Source organism: Petromyzon marinus, chromosome 27 (genome assembly GCF_048934315.1).
Source record: "Petromyzon marinus isolate PM22_M1 ecotype Great Lakes invasive population chromosome 27, UKy_Petmar_22M1.pri1.0, whole genome shotgun sequence".
Taxonomy (NCBI): domain Eukaryota; kingdom Metazoa; phylum Chordata; class Hyperoartia; order Petromyzontiformes; family Petromyzontidae; genus Petromyzon; species Petromyzon marinus.
This window is the reverse complement of record NC_133693.1, coordinates 276186-289475: the sequence shown is the minus strand read 5'-3', so window position 1 is coordinate 289475 and position 13290 is coordinate 276186. Positions and strand designations below refer to the sequence as shown.

The window sequence follows — 13290 nt, the reverse complement described above, 5'->3', positions numbered from 1 at the left end:
TTGTGACGAGGGGCAGAGTCAACCCCCAGCCAGGATTGAATTCGCGACCTTGTGATTACGAACCGCTCGCTCTCCCGCTGAGCTACTTGGCCGGACATCACGTTTACAGCAGTGACAATTGGTATCTGAACTTGGCCTGAGCCTCCATTGGATGAACACAACCACAATTCAGTGTCACTGGAGTGACAAAAGCAGCCAAGCTACTGTGGTTCTAACCACACCACCAGTTCTCACGAGTGAATTGCTAGCTTTAAAAGACACTTGCCAACTGCGCTCGCTTCACTGCCTGTGTGGTTAAACCGAAGGTCGTGGTCACCGTTTGTGCCGCCTGCCCCTAACCGCGTGCTTCTGTAACCCTTGTGCACTAAATACCGCAACGTGACACTAAAACAGCGGTCGCAACCTCGATCCGCAATAAAACTCGCACAGAGAGGAGGACAAGGATTTCAAAGTATAAATAACTTTTATTTTTAAATATATCGACAAAAGCGCCTTTGTACGTACAGGGTATAACGATTTGAAGGAAACTCACTGCAGAACACAATGCTATTAGCACGGTTGTGTGCATTGCGTTAGAGTGCGTCCCAGCGCTGAAGCGGTGGTCTCAAGCCCTCTTGCGTGTCTGCTCTTCACGCCGCTCGTTTCATTTTCCAATCACCCACAAGTGATGAGATTCACAAGGGCAGCAGTCAGAGTTCTGAGAACAGCCTGTCCATTGACGTGCATACATCATAACGTCATATTCTTGGGTCTTTCGGTAAAGTCACGAAGATAGGTTCAAAGAAGATAACAAAAAACTACAACGCAAACAATCGTCCTGATGACGATTGCTTGCGTTGCGATCGAAACGTCGTAGTTTTTTTGTTATTTTCTTTGAACCTATCTACGTGACTTTACCGAAAGACCCAAGAATATGAATTCCTGCAGTCATGAAAGCTTTAAGGTGGCCGGGTGCTTCGGAGGTCACAATGATCTGTGGCATCACCGAGACCCAGGGTTCGAATTTGAATTTCAGCCGCGAGTTTAATAGTCTTAGCTCGGTCACTAGACCACACAAGTACAGTATACTCCATTTGACTTTGCACTTAATTCGGCGTATTTCAGGTGTTATGACTGAATATTTCAGATTGATTTTCAAGCAGCGAACCACAGGTCAAAGAACACTCTTTGTCGGGCCCACGCAGAGGCGTGCCCCGAGTGTCGATGAATAGGGCCCGATTGAAGTGATGTCAGAAGTAGTTCTGTAACATCATCTTCCGGTTCCGCTCTGGTGGTGCAGTGCTTGCTATGATAGTTCCACAAGAAAGCGAATTTGTCTCATGATACAGTAGTCGAGATATGAAGCCTTTCGGGCAAATGTTCTCAGGATGTTTTGACCGCTCATAATCGTCGTTCTCACACTGCACCAAGATGTCAACAAACTGAGTTAGATTCCTGACCGTCCACAACATGAGTGACAAGTGATGTGAGCCGGCCCTGGGCCTCCCCTAGGTCTACTCAGCCCTAAATAAACAATGCAGTGTGTAAACATCAGCATGGGGATACAAAAGTGGCTGGGCAACCGCGCACTATGGGGCTGATGTTGATCAGGCTCTGTAAACACTGTTCAAATGGCTCCATCATTCATGTACATCCTTATAGTCACCCTTTACATATTCCACTCATAATGGGCATTACCTCCGAGTAGTTTTTAAAGGGTTTATTCACGAAAAAGTTATATTTAATAAAATATCTCAAGCATTAAATCCACACATGTGCTATATAATTGGAGAGGACCACCATGCGTTAATCAGACCGCTACAGTGAGGGAAAAAAGTATTTGATCCCCTGCTGATTTTGTACGTTTGCCCACTGACAAAGAAATGATCAGTCTATAATTTTAATGGTAGGTTTATTTGAACAGTGTGAGACAGAATAACAACAAGAAAATACAGAAAAACGCATGCCAAAAATGTTATAAATTGATTTGCATTTTAATGAGGGAAATAAGTATTTGACCCCCTCTCAATCAGAAAGATTGCTGGCTCCCAGGTGTCTTGTATACAGGTAACGAGCTGAGATTAGGAGCACACTCTTAAAGGGAGTGCTCCTAATCTCAGCTTGTTACCTGTATAAAAGACACCTGTCCACAGAAGCAATCAATCAGATTCCAAACTCTCCACCATGGCCAAGACCAAAGAGCTCTCCAAGGATGTCAGGGACAAGATTATAGACCTACACAAGGCTGGAATGGGCTACAAGATCATTGACAAGCAGCTTGGTGAGAAGGTGACAACAGTTGGTGCGATTATTCGCAAATGGAAGAAACACAAAAGAACTGTCAATCTCCCTCGGCCTGGGGCTCCATACAAGATCTCACCACGTGGAGTTGCAATGACCATTAGAACGGTGAGGAATCAGCCCAGAACTACACCGGAGGATCTTGTCAATGATCTCAAGGCAGCTGGGACCATAGTCACCAAGAAAATAATTGGTAACACACTACGCCGTGAAGGACTGAAATCCTGCAGCGCCCGCAAGGTCCCTCTGCTCAAGAAAGCACATATACATGCCCGTCTGAAGTTTGCCCATGAACATCTGAATGATTCAGAGGACAACTGGGTGAAAGTATTGTGGTCAGATGAGACCAAAATTGAGCTGTTTGGCATCAACTCAACTCGCCGTGTTTGGAGGAGGAGGAATGCTGCCTATGACCCCACGAACACCATCCCCACCGTCAAACATGGAGGTGGAAACATTATGCTTTAGGGGTGTTTTTCTGCTCAGGGGACAGGACAACTTCACCGCATCAAAGGGACGATGGATGGGGCCATGTACCGTCAAATCTTGGGTGAGAACCTCCTTCCCTCAGCTAGGGCATTGAAAATGGGTCGTGGATGGGTATTCCAGCATGACAATGACCCAAAATACACGGCCAAGGCAACAAAGGAGTGGCTCAAGAAGAAGCACATTAAGGTCCTGGAGTGGCCTAGCCAGTCTCCAGACCTTAATCCCATAGAAAATCTGTGGAGGGAGCTGAAGGTTCGAGTTGCCAAACGTCAGCCTCGAAACCTTAATGACTTGGAGAAGATCTGCAAAGAGGAGTGGGACAAAATCCCTCCCGTGATGTGTGCAAACCTGGTGGCCAACTACAAGAAACGTCTGACCTCTGTGATTGCCAACATGGGGTTTGCCACCAAGTACTAAGTCATGTTTTGCAGAGGGGTCAAATACTTATTTCCCTCATTAAAATGCAAATCAATTGATAACATTTTTGACATGCGTTTTTCTGGATTTTGTTGTTGTTATTCTGTCTCTCACTGTTCAAATAAAACCTACCATTAAAATTATAGACTGATCATTTCTTTGTCAGTGGGCAAACGTACAAAATCAGCAGGGGATCAAATACTTTTTTCCCTCACCGTATGTAGCGCTCAGCACGGCACTGAACACCCTGAGTGAACATCCTCACCATATCCACAGCTCTCCCGTTAATAATGAGTTAAACAGTTCTCCACGTATAGCTATCCATCACGTTAATACAAATTAGCATGTTCAAACACTGTAAGTGATGCGATTGCACGTCCCATTGCTCATGATGGTCCTTCCCTCCAATGTCCACATCTCCTTGGGGCCTCTATCCCAGCGGCGGTGGCCCGGAATCCCCGAGAAGCCCTCTCCCCTAAGTACCCGCGTCCCTGTGACCCCCCTCCCCCCGACTCCACATCTCAATCTCCCAGTGACTTCATCGCCCTGTGTCCCCTTGGTCCCATTTCCCTCTGTCTGCATTATGTCTGAGTCTCCTTGGCTCCCATCTCGCCATGTTCTCCGTGTCCCCGTTCTCTCTGCCCTTACACCCTGTCCTCGATGATGGGGATGGCGGGCAGCTCTCGGCACACAATCAGCGCCATCAGCTGCCCCGACGTGACCATGAGCACCAGGCCACAGCCTATGGCACAACCAGACGCACCTGGGTGAGCGGGCACCTGACGGTATCTCAACTCACAAAGAGCAGGAGGCACTCACCACCAGCACCATCAGCTCACACCACCAGCATCTCTCCATCAGCACCATCATCTCACCCTACCTGCACCGCCATCTCATGTCACAAACATCACTGACATCTCACCATGAGTATCGGCATCTCACCAGTGAGGATCTGCACAGTGGCAGTCATGATCACAGCAGTGCTCTGAGCACCAACAGTGGAGAGTGAGCACAGCGTGAAGGAGGGGACTGGGTGAAGCACCGCTCGCTCGTGTCTGGAAACAAAATCGGCTGGGCCTAGCAACATCACTGCGCATATACAGCACAAACACCTGCGGTGGTTCAGTTTTGTTGTACGAGCCCGACACATGGAGGATACTGAAGGCCCACTCGGACAAAACGCAGGCTTTCCAGATGCAATGCTGTTCGGACGTTGTCAGACATACGCCCGTCGGAACGCCACCTCACGCTGCCCTCAGCCTATGTTTCTACCGAACGACGTGACACGACACCTGGCAGTGGCTGCAAACGGCTCCCCATGTCGACCCAGAACCCAACCAGCTGCTAATGCTGTGGTAAGTCGAGATACACCCTCGAGCCTCGACGTGGATGGAGGGCGCTACGACCGCGTGCTGGCCACGTGTGCCAGCAGTGCACGGGGGAGTGGAGCCCGAGAGATGAGTCTCGTGTTAGGAAAAGTGCCAGGGATAGGGATGGCGCTCGGGGCTAAATGGGGTGCCGCGGTGGCGAGATGTTAACTCCCTCGCCTGGTATGCAGGAGGTCATGGGTTCGATCCTGACCCTGAGGCCTGTCTATTTGGAGTTTTATGTTCTCCCGGTGGCCGCGAGGAGTTTTCTCCGGGTTCTTCAGTTTTTCCCTCCACATTTAGAAACATGCGTTTAGAGTCTTTGACTGTTATAAATTCCCACGTGATAAACCACTTTGATGAGCTATCATTTGTAATCAGACCGCTTCTGAAAAAGAGCTATGTAGCTCAGTGGGCCTTACCTGGTAAAAAAAATATATATATATAGTTTAAGCTAGTCTGTTAGGGCTGAGGGTTATCTGGTTGTAATTTGGTTGGCTCACGTGCTCCGCCCCCACACCTATCCACACACCTACCAGTGCCAAGTACTGCTCCGATTTTTGCTTTTGTTCTCTTTGCACTTTCGGTCCTCTCATTGTGTTCACGTGACCACAACCACACACTAGAGTCAGTGACCAAAACCACAGCAGGATACTTCAAGTGTATTTAGTTTAACTAGGTGAGTGCTCAAGAGACCAGGAGAGTCTCATTCACAACAGTGACCTGGGTCACTAAAATGACAAGCAATGAGATAAAAACAAGTACTGTACAACAATGAAGTAAGGCGAAATCAAAGAGCAAACTACACTTGGGAAGGTGGACATTATTTGGTGATGCTGTGTTGGTATTGGTGTACAATAACATGAATGCACGAATGAATGAAATTAAAATGTTGTGGGGGTCTCGTATCCATATATTAAAATTATGGGGTATCTGGACACCCACAGTAGCTGCACATCTGCCATTCAAGTCACAGATATCCACAAGGGCAGAAGCAGCAGCACGTGGTTTAGCGCCGTCTGCTGGTGAAGGCTCCTACACAATTTGATATCGTTGCCCTAAACTTCACCACATCACGGTAGTTTCCCCTTGTATGGCCACACAACAGCATTATAGACGAGCGTGTGGAGTCTGTCTTGGTTGTGTTTGTGCATCATCACCAACGCAGACTCATTCAAATGTTTACTCCCTCGATAATAACGACACCCTAAGTGCCAATTTAACAGCCGTCAGATTCACGATGAATGAGTTACAGGGGTACAAACAATAATTGTTGCAATGCATTTGTGGTTACACGGCGCGTTTACGTGTCACCGCGTCTCAAGACGCTGGAAATTATTTCACTGTACTCACCGATCGCTGCCCACCAATGCCAGACCAGCGGGAAACTGAGTGAGACTGCAATGAATGAGACATAGAAAGGGAAGGTGTGGGATACATTTATATTTTATTAGGAACAATAATAGCCCCGCTCATCAAAACTTCGTTCAAACTGTTCGGCGGCCAAGGGGAAGACTTAAGGGCAGACGGTGGGAGGCTGTCCGGGCAGTCGGTGGAGGTCTCTGCCTGTCGAATGCGCGCAGCAGCAGCCCCCAGCAGCTGCGGGCTCTGGCCGGGGGTCGCCGGCGAGGAGGTGCGGTGGCATCAGAATCTTTATTTAGACTGGAGGAATCAGATGAGCTATAAAGCTCTTTTTCACAGACGTCCAGTATGGGCGGCATCAACGGCTTTGGCCACGATCTTGATCTAGAATAATCGATAACGATGCCCTTCATCAAGGAAAGCCTCACCGACTCTCAAGCCTCGTTTTTGAGAAAGTCCTACATTATAATGTTTGGCCAATTCCATGAACGAGTGTGTGGCTAAGTGTGGGAGGAAACCGGATATACATACGAGGGGGTAACTAACACTCAACACTCTGCACAGGCAGATTTAAGAATTAATTGACGTGCTGCCGTCTCATGGTCTCCTCGCAGCCAAGGCCTAGACCACATAGGATTCCTACCTCAGTACTAACCAGGCTCAAACCTGCTTAGCTTCTGAAATGTGACGAGATCGGTGCATTCAGGGAGGTTTGGTCGTTTTTTGTCGTGGGGAAGCGAGTGTGCACGGGTACAGCTATGGGACACGCAGTACAATTTCTCACAATACATGAAATATCTGTTGATTGTGTGTGATGTACAGTATTATGTGATATTGCATTATTCCATACAAAGAATATACACGCACATCTACGAAGTTGTGCGTCCTGAGCTGTCTGGAAAGTTTCAGCTTCATTACTGGGGAAAAAATAAGTCGCAAATGTGGCCAAAGCCCTAAAGTCCAGGGGTCGGCAACCGCTCGCGAGCCAGATGTGTCTCTTTTGATGACTGCATCTGGCTCGCAAATAAATCTTAGCTGACATTTCTTAACATGATAAGTAATGAATAATTCCGCTGACATTAAAGTAAAACATTACAGAAATGACAGTGTTAAAAATAACGTTTAAAATATAAAACATTCTCATGCATTTTAATCCATCCATCAATTTTTCTACCGCTCCTGCTCAGGGTTGCAGGTGGCTGGAGCCAATCCCAGCTGTCCGACACCAAAACTCTATTTTTATTGGATAATGCGGTAGCCTACGGGTCGTTGTGAGGTCAAGAAGTAAACTTCCGTCCTTTTAATCAAATAGTCAGCTAGCTAATTTATGCAGAGCAAACCCTTTTGATGAAGAAGATGGCGAAAAGAAAAAAAGATGAGGAGTACCGCACATTTCAGCACGAATGGACAGAAGAATTCGCCTTTGTGGAGAGGGCAGGTTCTGCGGTGTGTCTAATATGCAATGGTAAAATTTCATCGATGAAACGGTAAAATATAAAGCGGCACTTCGACACACGCCATGCTACATTTTCATCGAAATATCCAGCGGGGGACAGCAGAAAGAAGGCATGCCAAGAGCTACTGTCCAGAGTGCAAGCTAGTCAGCAGCAACTCCGTGCATGGACCAGACAAGGTGACGGGAATTCGGCTAGCTTTGCTGGTTCTTTAGCAATTGTGAGGAACGGAAAGCCATTCACAGATGGCGAGTATGCCAAAACATTCATGCTTGATGTGGCCAACGAACTTTTTGACGACTTTTCAGATAAAGACAAGATAATCAAACGAATAAAAGACATGCCTCTGTCAACAAAAACTGTTCACGATCGTACCATAATGCTGGCAAATCAAGTGGAGGAAACACAAGTGAAGGACATAAATGCAGCGCCATACTTTTCCCTTGCTTTGGATGAGTCAACAGACGTAAGTCATTTATCCCAGTTCAGTGTGATTGCAAGGTATGCTGCCGGTGACACACTGCGTGAGGAAAGTCTTGCTGTTTTGCCAATGAAAGGTTCAACAAGAGGGGAGGATTTATTCAAGTCTTTCATTGAGTTCGCTAAAGAAAAAAATCTACCGATGGATAAGCTTATTTCGGTATGTACTGATGGTGCTCCGTGTATGGCGGGGGAAAACAGAGGATTTGTAGGGCTTCTTCGTCAACATGAAAAAAGACCAATCCTAAGTCTTCACTGCATTCTACATCAGGAGGCGCTTTGTGCTCAAATGTGTGGCGAGCAGCTTGGTGAGGTGATGTCACTGGTCATTCGGGTGGTCAACTTTATTGTTGCCCGAGCTTTAAATGATCGCCAGTTTAAAACACTGCTGGATGAAGTTGGGAATCATTATTCCGGTCTGCTTTTGCACAGCAAAGTGCGTTGGTTGTCAAGAGGGAAGGTGCTCAGCCGTTTTGCGGCTTGCCTGAGCGAAATCCGGACTTTTCTTGAAATGAAAGATGTCGAGCATCCTGAGCTAGCTAACACTGAGTGGCACCTGAAGTTTTATTATCTTGTAGACATGACTGGACATCTGAACCAGCTCAATGTGAAAATGCAAGGCATTGGAAATACAGTCTTATCCCTTCAACAAGCAGTGTTTGCATTTGAAAACAAGCTGGAACTCTTCATCGTGGATATTGAAACAGGTCGTTTACTGCACTTTGAAAAACTGAGAGAATTTAAAGATGCGTGCACAGCAAGTGACCCCGTTCAACATTTTGATCTCCAGCAGCTATCTGATTTCACATCTGATCTCCAGCAGTCATTCATAGCACGCTTTGGAGAATTTCGTGAGCACACTCGTCTTTTCAAGTTCATCACTCATCCACACGAGTGTGCAGTGGACAAAGCCGACCTGAGTTACATCCCTGGTGTCTCCATTAGAGATTTTGAGCTGGAAGTTGCTGACCTGAAGGCCTCAGACATGTGGGTGAATAAGTTCAATTCACTGAATGAAAATTTGGAAAGACTTGAACGACAGCAATCAGAGCTGGCGAGCAAACACGAGTGGACAGAAATGAAAAAAACGTCAACCCGCAGACCAGTTGATTGTCAAAACATGGAACGCGCTTCCTGTCACATACCACACACTGCAGCGTGTGAGTATTGTTGTATTGACCATGTTTGGTTCTACGTATTCACGTGAGCAGTCGTTCTCACATCTAAAAAACATCAAGACCAACCTACGATCCCGTTTAACGGATGAAAGCCTCAACGCCTGCATGAAGCTTAACCTCACCACGTATCAACCAGACTACAAAGCCATCAGCAAAACCATGCAGCACCAGAAGTCGCATTAATGGTATGAAGTATTTTATTTATTATTGGTTGTTGGTATAACGTTATTAAAAAGGATACATTCAGAGACTTATTATATTCAAAAATTGGTGGTCTTAGTTAAAAATACACGCATTTAGTTGTATTCAGTGTTAAAGAAATATGATATGGCTCTCACGGAAATTGATTTTAAAATGTGGCTTTCATGGCTCTCTCAGCCAAAAAGGTTCCCGACCCCTGCCCTAAACAAACAGGGGATATAAATCCTCTTTTCCTAAACTTGTTGAACGTTTTTTACTTAACGACTTTGAACTGTTTAAAGGTATTTTTTCTGTGCCGACTTGGGTTGCAGGACAATGCTGTTTCTGTGTAAGAGTTGGTTCACGCTTGACCAGTACATGTATTTCCGTTTCCCCTGTAACGCGGTCGTGTCTTCTCGGATTCCTGTTCTCTCCACTGCTGGATATCGCTATTGTCGTTTTGGTGACCCAGGTCACTCTTGTTAGCGAGACTCATCCTACTCTCCCGGTTCAACTAATAACCTTGCATTTAACTTGGGATCTTAAGGAAATAAGTACCGAAGCATTTGGCTACTGTACACCCACGGCGTATAAACCAGCAGGGCTGTGCGGTGGGCAGCAGAGGGCAGTGCAGCGCAAACCATTGCTGAAAGTTTCTCGACCGGACTCCCACGTCCGTGCTGCCCGCAGCACTAACCCGCAAATACCAGCGTGGTGAAGGTATGGTCTAATAACCCCCATTACCCACACGGCGTGAGGATTTGGCAAAGTGTTCGACTTCGGGATGCATTTGGTTGTCTCCTTCTGCACGAAAACTTCTCGCCCAGTCTCCTCACTGCACTGCGTAGCTTCTCCAGATCCCGGTCGCTTCTCCTCTGTGGTGCTCGCAGCGCTAACCTCACCCACAAAGGTGGTGGTGATGCCGATGTTGGTGGTGATGTAGATCATGTGGATGTTTGTTGGTGGTGGTGATGATGTGGATGATGGTGATGATGTGGATGGTGTTGATGATGTATATGACGTGAATGATAGTGGTGATGATGTGTATAATGGTGATTATGGTGGTGAAGATGTAGATAATGGTTGTGATTATATGTATGAGATAGTGACTTGTGGTGATGGTGATGATGATGGTGGCGATGTGGATGTTGGTGATGAGGTGGATGATGGTGGTGGTGCTCCTAGCGCTACACTCACCGATGCAGGTGGTAATGATGTGGACGACAGTCACGGAGACGGCGTAGTCCCAGAGCCAGCCCCGCACGACGATGGCAAAGAGGAGTCCACTCAGCAGAAAGGTCACCTCCGTGGAGATGAGGATGGCTGACGCAAGCACACATTCACAAAATGGTAAAGGACTCTCCTAGGGGAACTCAGCCTCACATTCGTGCAGGTGAACAGCAGAGCCGGGTAGACAAACATGGCAGAAGGCAGTCCTGGCCACGTTACCCTATCGGCTTTTGAGTCAACCTTATTCGTTGCTGGCCAACATCGCGTTAACACCTCATTGTGTTAAATGCAATCATTTCCGTCGGATTTCGAACACGAGTCAGGGTTGAGCCTGGTAAGTACTTGGATGAGAGGTTACCTGGGGATACCAGGTGTTGTAGGCTTGGATTGCAAGGTGTCCTAGAAATGCTCATACAGCAATGCATTGTTGAATCTATCTGTTTGGAGCTTGGGGTGTCGTCACCACCTGATATGAATGCGTTTTGTCTGGGTCCTCCAGGTTCCTCCCACATGAAGCCAACATTCATTAATGGCATTGACCAAACATCCTAATGAAGGAGCGATCTGAAAAAAGTATTGAGAGTCGGTGCTGTTTTCCTAGATACATAAAACACTAGGGCCATTAACCGTACACACAAACACTCCTCATCAGTGTGACATCTCAAGCGTCTGAACTGGGAGTCTCACCTATGTAGGAGGGCTTTAGCGAAGGAGGCTCGTTGAAATCGAAGGGCATGAGACCATCAAACTTCTCCATCCTGCAGGGTGGACGATCATGGATACGAGAAAAGTGGACACCACATTTGTTTATTAAACTATTTCACCTGGAAATTCACTCCGAACGGAACATTACACAGTATGCATTTATAAAGTGAATATCATACCCGATAAAAACCAGTGTACATCAAACATCGATGGTCGTATCGTGCAAGACATATTAACTAATTCATGAACTATATCCATTATCAGATGACAGCCCATTGACATTAACTGTCTCTTTTACTCATTAATTCGTTCATTCATGTCCTTTATTTATAACGAGGTCACGGCCCACTGACACTTACCGTCTCTTCTATGAGCTCATTCATTCATGACATTTTCATAACCAGGTGAGAGTACATTCGGAATCAGCATGTGTGTTTTCAAGCAACTTAGTAAACGTGTGATCAAAGATGAAAAACAACAGTTATATCACAACCTTTAGTGACATTATTTATTCGTAATAATGGTAGAACGTGTGTGTGCGCACGTGTGGGGAGCGGCAGCCCAACTGTTAGCACGCTGCGCTACGAAATCGACGACCCGAGCTCACAGAGAACACTGGTGAATCGGTCCTGCGCCTCCCCTAGGTCGACTCAGCCTGAAATTAGTATCTGGTGCGATGTGTACACATCGCCACTCGGGAAACAAATGCGGCCAGGCGTGGTGCTGGCCACCCACCCCCTCGTGTGTCGTTCCAGCCTTCATATGTGCTCGCTAACAGCACTTGCACCAACAGTCTATTAAGACTATACGGGGTGTCTTTGTACGCGTGTGTGGATGAGTGGATTTACCTGAAAACTCCGAGGCACAGGCTGGACACGGTGTAGAAGGCCGAGTAGAAGATTAAGAGACACGTGACAAGTTTGAGCAAAATGGTCTGCAACATAGCCACAAGCAGCACAACGGATGGGTGATGATCAGAATGGCAGACGGATTGTGTGCAGGGTTTCATTTCTCATTCAATATTTCCAGGGGCGCTGGGAGACTGGAAAAGTAGCCACAGCCATAGCGCATCGTCTACTGGATGTGGTGTGCCGGATGCGAACCGGCTGAAATGAAGCCATGCTTATTGTAGATGATGGTTGTAAAGTTCACAGCTCTCTATCAACCCCCTGCTGGACGAAGGCCTTCCCACGGCCGTGATGGTCGTGGGGGTTGATTGACCCTACTTCACCGCGATGGTCATTGTAGCAGCTTCGTGAAGAGGGACGGGGGAGCGAGACCCAAAACCCTTTCAGATATCAATCGCCACTGATGCCAGCCGTGGAAAATAGTCCAACTCTGATCGCCTGTTTCATAGCGTAGTGCGCTAACCGCTCTGCCACCTCTCCGTCCGATTATACAATGAATACACGAGCGAGGAATATAACGCAGCCGTGACGATATCGATAATTGCGATGACACGACAACGCATCTAATGCAAGACCGACTTGACTCGGTACTCGTGACACATTCACAACACAGCAACCATCACTGCGGTAGCCTGCTGTCTGTACGACCGCTGGTACAACTCATCCATCAGCAGCGGTAGCAGCAGCAGCAACAACAGTACCGTGATGCTGGGAGTAGCGCTGAATCTCACAGCTGCCATGGCTCTTGCCTCCGCACAATCCTCTAACACCTCTTAGGTTGACCTATATACAGTCTACCTAGACTGTATGGACGAGCGTATATCCGATTGTAACGGTAGGTCACCTCAGCACGCTGATTTATAATGATTAATCTGTAGACTCACTCGATGGCAGTGTCGTAGCAGGCACGATTAAATGCATGTGTTTTGCGCAGTAGTGTTTGATGTATGCGAATGTTTAGTGTTGTGATGTGGGGAAATTTGCGTTCCAGGAGTTTCTTCGCTCACGTTTACACGCGACTATGATGTAATGACCTCGTTAGCAGCAACGCATTGAGGGCGCTCAAGGGTTGTGAGTGGAAGGGGGGGGGGGGTACATAGGAGGTCGAACCACGCCTAGCCGCCTTTGTCTCCCAAGTGCTGATTTCTATCGTAAATTCACCTGACTCTTATTCAAGGTTCAGTTGACCTAGGAGAGTCCCAGATACTGCTTGCCAACTGATCGGTCTATGTCATCGCCA

General features: G+C 47.1%; 1 protein-coding gene across 4 annotated transcripts; it reads right to left on the bottom strand.

The window, feature by feature from the left end:
• Positions 1–444: 444 nt before the first annotated feature.
• Positions 445–12928, bottom strand: TMEM244 (transmembrane protein 244). Of its 4 annotated transcripts, XM_032961912.2 has the most exons (6): positions 12752–12928; positions 11991–12076; positions 11125–11195; positions 10405–10530; positions 5907–5951; positions 445–3928 (listed from the first exon to the last, which is right to left on the bottom strand). In XM_032961912.2, the coding sequence occupies exons 1-6, from the start codon at positions 12788–12790 to the stop codon at positions 3831–3833; spliced, it is 465 nt and encodes a 154-aa protein (XP_032817803.1). In that variant the 5' UTR covers positions 12791–12928; the 3' UTR covers positions 445–3830. The 4 variants fall into 4 exon arrangements, with proteins under 4 accessions (XP_032817803.1, XP_075926104.1, XP_032817802.1 ...); XM_076069989.1 differs by lacking the exons at positions 445–3928; positions 5907–5951 and adding an exon at positions 5966–6161; XM_032961911.2 differs by lacking the exons at positions 445–3928; positions 5907–5951 and adding an exon at positions 6168–10099.
• Between the last annotated feature and the right edge of the window lie 362 nt (positions 12929–13290).